General features: G+C 45.0%; 1 protein-coding gene across 1 annotated transcript; it reads right to left on the bottom strand.

The window, feature by feature from the left end:
- Nucleotides 1–2,850: 2,850 nt before the first annotated feature.
- LOC149395159 (Tetratricopeptide repeat (TPR)-like superfamily protein) lies at nucleotides 2,851–6,370 on the bottom strand. The gene is made up of 2 exons (XM_089615539.1): nucleotides 4,384–6,370; nucleotides 2,851–3,947 (listed from the first exon to the last, which is right to left on the bottom strand). The coding sequence occupies exons 1-2, from the start codon at nucleotides 6,291–6,293 to the stop codon at nucleotides 3,185–3,187; spliced, it is 2,673 nt and encodes an 890-aa protein (XP_089471665.1). The 5' UTR covers nucleotides 6,294–6,370; the 3' UTR covers nucleotides 2,851–3,184.
- Nucleotides 6,371–7,101: the final 731 nt, after the last annotated feature.

Below are 7,101 nucleotides of genomic sequence, written 5' to 3'. Positions count from 1 at the left end.
TGAAGAAGGAGCTAAAAGCTTGAAGATAGTCTTTCAAGATTGAAGACGGAGGAGTCAAAGTTTGAAGATTCAGTAGGTGATCCAAAACATGTAACTATTACTGAATCTCTGAACCTAGCTCTTATTGGTTGCTTGATATTGCTTTCCAGAATAATTAATAAGTAAATCTAGATCTTGTTAGATAACCATAATATTAATTAGCTCTTGTTAGTGTAATTAATCTTTTCTGCACTTAATATGGTTATCAAGGTTCAATAATCACCAACAGCGTCACCATAAAAAAGGCTTCGCGACGACGAAACTCACGAAAATCGGTTTTCCTCAAAAACTCGACGTAAAACAACTAAAGTTCATCGCCCGGGCCTCTCGAGCAACGAACTTGGGGGGCTAATATTATCGGTTGTTCTCGAAAAACCCAAAACATCAAAAATACACGCCGCTTAATGGGCCGATGGTTAGGTCGGAGGTCCCAAGGAGCGACGACCTTCTTCCACGAGTCGACTGACAAGTCCTCGTGTCGACTTGCGTAAAATCCCGAACTCCGAAAGTCCAACGGGCTGGGTCGCTAAAAAACCCACTGAGGCCCACAACGGCTAAAGTCCATTCGAATCGCCCAAAAAGTCCTAAGTCCAGGCTCCCACATGGAGCAGGGATTTTCCATCGCGTGCTCCTCGAAATGAGCATGCGCTCTGCGCACTCCTTAAAAGAGCACGTGCGCGGCGCGCCGCGCCTGCTAACCGGTGCCTCGCGCCACGCTCCCAAATACTGCGCGCGCGCCCTGAAACAGTATGGCGCGCCCAAAACCTGCTCCCTGCTCCTTGAGGTATGTCCAGAGGCCCTCCTAGGCCTCCTCATTCACTATAAATACCCTTTATCAGTGAAGGGCAGAGAGACATTCATTCCAAGATTACTCGCTCTCAGTGTTCTGAAACGTTGCCGGAGACTTTCTGGGCACAATTTCCTCTGATCGAGCACTTAGTCTAGCACACAAGCTACGCCTAGGGTTTTTAACTGAAAATCCCCTACGCGTCTCACGCACAAGCTGCATCTGGGATTTTCCACTGAAAATTCCCTACACCTCCAACGCACAAAGCTGCGCTCGGAATTCTCCACTGAGAATCTCCTATGTCTCGAAAGAGAGAAAACACACACTCTCTCATGGGTTACTCGATCGTAGAGTCCCGAGACGTCGCCGAGGACTCCTCCGCGCTCCATCCTCTATCGAGCACACCATCCAGGCTCCGCGCCTCACAACAACGTACACATACGTCTTGAACTACGTTTTGACTTGATCCCGCGATGCGGGTACGTAGACAGCTCACAAGAATCATATTTACACCCCCCATTCACCCCTTTCTCTCCTTAAGAGAAGAACTCCGACTGGAGAAACTTCAACTCGAGACTTTCGAGTTCACACCTTTGGCTCGGGTGCGGCCGCTTGGTCCGGCATTGGGTCGAACTACCCGATGCTTTAAATCATTGTTCATTTTCGTGCAAACAACAGTTTTTGTGCTAGATTATGCAATATTGGTCAATAATACCACATTCGCTTACACTATTATAGTATGTCATATAATTTTGGCCAATAATATTACTTACCAGAAAAAAAAAAAAAATATATATATATATATATATATATATATATATATATTAACTCTGTTTTTGTTTTCGACTTATATTAACTCTGTTTTAACTGGGTATATCTTCTCTTCCCTAAATAAATAGTTATTATTATAGATTTCTCGTCATGTATTTTTGGAGACTTGATAGATCAGAAATCTTTTAAATAAAATATTTAAGTGCGTGATCAAATGAAATAATATCCTTATGAATCATCGTATCATACTAATATAACCCTAATAAAAATCATACCAAACCAACAAACAGAAAGTAAAGAAAAGAAAAAAAAAAAAAAAAAAAAAAAGTTTCCAAATTCCAATGGTGACAATTCAGAGATTCGAGAAAAAGGCAGTGATCCTATCACTGGTTATGATATTTCTTTTCCTGCTCAACTCGCGTTTCAGCCACTCGCCGGTGGAGGAGACTGAAGACCAAGCGGAGACGTCGGTTCCTCCTCCTCCGCCGTCGAGGATGACGGAGGCGGAGTTCGAGCGGTGTTACTCGTCGAAGATGTTCGCAAAGCAGGACGATTGCTTCAGGGAATTGATGACGAAGCTGAGGAAAGAGAACAACGTATTTGGAAACCCCGTTTGTTGCAGCTACCTCAACGAGGTCAAAGCAAATTGCACTACCCTTCAACAGTTTAATTATCCTACTGATATTCATCTTTGGCTCGACCAAGATTGCCCTTAGCATTTTTTTTTTTTTTTTAATTCTCTTTTTATTTTTTTGTTTGTTTTGGTAGTTATCTTAGACTTGGTGTGTGATTTTGTTCATGCTTCGTGAATGAATGAATGCTTGTTTTTTTTTTATTTTTTGACCTACTTTATCAACTTAGACGCCTACTTTATTGCGTTCTGTTATGATTAATTCTTGTGAGTATATAATTGTTCCCATATTATGAAAAAAAAAAAAAAAAAAACTAATTTACATGAAAAATTATACGTGATTTTGGTAATTTTCTTCGTGCTTCGTGGATGAATAAATTTTGTTTTTTTTTTTTTTTTTTTTTTTTTTTTTCTATATTATCGTGTCAAAAAACCTACATGTACGTATTCTGTTATTATTTTTAATTCTGTTTTTAGCTTTTATTAACTCATGAGCTTTGGTTGGACTGGAGAGACATATATGGTTTGTGAATTGTGATTAAGCGTAACTCGAGTTATTACGAGTATGAAATCGTTCCCAAAATTATGAAGAGAAAAAACTGATATACAGGGATAATATATATATGAAACTATTGTTAACATTTATTAAAATTGTGGTTGTACATTTGATATCTCATATGATTCGCTTACAATAATGAATAACAAAAATTTGAAAAATTTACATCACATTCTAAATAACAAAAAAACGTAGCTCTAAAAATTCTACAATGCTGTTTGCCGGTCACCGTAGGGGTTTGTTCTTTTTCCTTTTTCGGCCAAAGGCTGTCGAATTTTTTTTTTATTTTTTTATTTTTTTATACAGAACTTTACAGGAAATCTGTTTGAAAATCTGCGAAATTTCAGAAACAATTATTTACTGGCACAGTAGAAATGTACAAAAGTGGGCCTTCAATGTTCTAGAGTCCCATCTGCTTCATCCAAAGCGACCACTTGACGGCCTCGAGAAACTCATCGTTCCTCTTCGCCGCAGTGATGAGATTAACGTAAGTGATCTTATCGGGCTCGACCCCATTTTCCCTCATCTCTCTCACCACCCCAACAGCTTCCTCGACCATCCCGCCGATTCCATAAGCCTTTATCAGCGTGTTGTACCCGCAAATATCCGGGCGGGCCCCGCGATCCCTGAGCTCTGCCAGCACCCCCGCCACCTCATCGATCCAGCCCCGCTTCCCGTAAATATTGATCCTGATGTTGTAGCCGTAAGGGCTCGAGCCGAACCCGGACTCCCTCATCTTTTCTAGAACCTCCCGGAAGCTCTCCATGTCGTTCCCTTTCCCGTACGCGTCGAGCATCGACGTGTAGGCCTCGAGCGAGACCGAGAACCCTTTGAAGCTCATCAGCTTCGCGGCCGAGCTCATCTTCCCGAGCTCGTTGTTTTTTCCGTACGCCGATATCAGCGTGTTGTACGACACCACGTCCACGAGACCCCACTTCTCGGCCAGCCAGAAGAGCTTCTTCGCCTTCCGGAACATCTTCGCCTTCCCGTAGAGGTGTAGCAGAACGTTGACGGTCACCGTGTTTGGGACGAAGCCGCGCCGTAACATCTCTTGGAAGAGCGACGAGGTCTCGTCAATGGGGATAGCGCGGGCGCAGCAGTTTATGAGGCACTCGTACATCCCTTTGTCCCACCCCGCCCGGCTCTCCTTCTTCGACGAAGCCCTGTGGTTAAATGTCGACATTTTAACTGGTTAAAATTTAACTAATTTACATTTTAACCGATTATTTCGCAGTTCACCGTGCTTAAGCAACCAAAGGCCAAGCTACATGGAGTCCAAGGTGAGCAAATGCCCCCTCGAGCCTTTGAAAATTGTAAAATTTTATCCTAAATTTTAGCCCAAATTTAAATGACTTTTTTCAATTTGCCCCCCCTGAATTTTTTTTCTTTCAAATTTGCCCCCTCCCCTTACCTCCGACTTCAATTCCTAACTCCGCATGTAAGTAACCACTCATAAACATAACATGGATTACTAAAGGTTGATTAGTCAATCGTCCCAAAAAAATCATAGTTAACTGGTTAAATCTTTAACGATTAACTGTTAACTTGTATAAAATAGTTACAAGTTTAACCGGTTAACCGGTTTATGGCCATATTTACCTGTGGTAGAGCCGGGAGAGCTTCTCGACGTCGTTTCGGCGTTGATAGAGACGGAACATCTCGCGGAGAAGATAGACGTCGGGCGAGATTATTACGTCGGTTTGCTTCTCCATGTCGTCGATCGCCGCGGAGGCCTTGTCCAGCGCTCCCGATCGGACGAAGGTCCGCACGACTATCGTGTACCCGACCACGTCTAGAGCCACCCCAGAGGATCGCAGCTCGAGGTAGACCCGCTCGGCTTCTTCGAACCGGCCCATCGAGCCAAAGATGTCGATCATCGTGCACGCGATGTGGATGTTTGGCTTGTCCCTCTTCGGGAACTGAGAGTAGATCTCGACCGCGTTCTCGAGCCGGTTCGTCTCTTTACATGAGCAGATCAGGATGTGGTAGAGATTCTCCTCGAAACCCGGGTCTCTCCACGCCTTGGCTTTCAGAACCCGGACGGCCTCGCTCACGAGCCCGTGCTTCACGTACGCCGAGACCACGACCGAGCAAGAAGCCTGCTTCGACATCACGTGGCTCCGAAGCCACGGCGAGCCTCTCAAGACCGACGGCAGTTTCTCGATCCTCCCGAACCGCTCGTGGGCCCGGACGAGGACACCGACGATCGAGGCGCGTTCGCACCCGGTCTCCAACATGTCGAGGAGGATCTCGGCCGTCCCTTCCTCGTCCCCGTGCTTCGCTTGCAAGTTCATCATCGTGAAGAGGTTCGACGAGTTGGGCTTAAAGCCCGAGTCTTTCATCTTCCTATAGTACCGGCCCGCCTCGTCATGATCCCCGGCCCGGCCCGAACCCTCGATCATCGACCGGTAACTCGTCTCGTCGGGCTCCAAACCAACTTCCTCGATGGAAGCGAAAACCCGTCGAGCTTCTTCGATCTTCGAGGCCTTCCCGTACCCGGTGATCAACGTGTTGTAAGCCACGATATTCGGAACAAATCCGGACTCTCTCATGGAGACCAAGACCGCCTCGGCTTCGTCGAGCTTCCCTTGCTGGCTATACGCGTTGAGCATCGCGAGCCAGATATCCGAATCGGGTCTCACTCCGTCGGAGCTCACCAGCTCGATGACCTCCTCGGCTTTGCCGTGGAGGCCGAGCCGGGTGTAGATCGTGATCATCGCGGAGTAGGCTGATCGGACAGTGATGGCGATCATCGGATACTCGGCCCTCATGTGAGAGAACGTGAACTCAGCTTCTTCGACGCTCCGGCTCTTTCGATAGAGACCCATGAGCATGCCATACGTGGCGGCGTTGGGCTCAATTTTCCGATCGAGCATCGCTCTAAACCACTTGGCCCCCAAATCGGCTCGGCCGAGCTTCGAGCAATAGTGGATAAGGGCGTTGAAGATCTGGAAATCGAGTTGGGTCTTTGATTCCTCGATCAGATTCTCCGCCAGAACCCAATCATGTCTCCGACACAAAACCCGGAAAATGAAACTGTAAGCGGTTTTGTTCCCCTCTAATTTTCCGTTGTTTCTCATCCAATCGATGAATCTCAACGCCTTTTCATCGCCTAGCCTCTTCAAAACCGAATTACACTGCTCCAAGCTAAGATCAGACCTAATCACAGAGTAATCGACGTCGAAATCGCCGTCGCTGATGAACAAGCACTCCAATTCTCTCTCCCAACGATTCCTTCTGATCGGAGTACCAGCCTTAGAACCGACATTTCTCTTGCTCTCTTTCTTGCTGTTACTTCGATTCTCGCTCCGCAACGGCTCTGTGTTCAACAAGCTCAAGCTTATTTCTTCGCTCGAGGGCTTACTTGACTTGACGTGAGTGACCCTAGTGACGGAATTGACTACGCAAGCTCTTCCGACATGGAAAGGGATTGAGCTCGGTGAGGAATTCGGGTTCTTTGAGTAACTGGATTTGTCTAGACCAATGGAGAATCTGAGAGAGACCATCATAAGTTGGCGAATAACAACATCAATGGAAGTTGAGGGCAAGATTTTGCAAGGGTTTGGAATTTGGCGAGCTTGGGAGATAATGGAAGTTAAAAACAAGTGGACGCAAAGTAACGGCGCTCAAGGATTTGGTTAGAAAATTATGAAAATATCTCAATTACATCCCCTACTCAAAAAAATATCCACAATTGAACTTTTGTACCAATTTTGGACGAAAATACCCTTACAAGACCATATAACACTACTAAAAAAAACTCATTCTCTACTTATTGAAAATCTCTCATTCTCTCTCATTTTCTCATCATTTCGCGTATCCAATTGGTTGAATTCCTTCAAAATGGGTAAGTATGCTTCTCCATTCATCTTTTATAGCTTTAGTCATATAGTTTGTGTAGAATAAATAAAGTTGGTAGATGTAGGTTAAACTTTCCGGAATTTGACGTTATTTCCGATGAAATCCGACCTTTTCGGATGAAATTCATGTAAAAATCGATGAAATTCAAGCAGAAATTCCGACCAATTTCGACAGATTCCGACCAGTCCAACCGTTCCGATAGTTTCCGACCGAATCCGATGGATTCCGACCATTTCCGACCTCTCCGACCAATTCTGACCAATTTCCGACCGTTTTCGACCTCTCCGACCAATTCTAACCAATTCCGACCGTTTCCGACCTCTCTGACCAATTCCGATGAGTTTGGAAAAATCGAAGTTTAATGTAATATAATGTATTTTTGTGATATTTCTTGCAGTTTTATTGATGATTAACGATACGTGGGAGAGAAATGGACACTTATACGTGTTCAAAAAC

The sequence above is a fragment of the Urtica dioica genome, chromosome 5 (assembly GCF_054948205.1).
Source record: "Urtica dioica subsp. dioica isolate 48M chromosome 5, U.dioica_male_clone48M_v1_H2, whole genome shotgun sequence".
Lineage (NCBI taxonomy): Eukaryota > Viridiplantae > Streptophyta > Magnoliopsida > Rosales > Urticaceae > Urtica > Urtica dioica.
The sequence above is the reverse complement of the archived record's forward strand: the minus strand, read 5'-3'. Positions and strand labels throughout refer to the sequence as shown.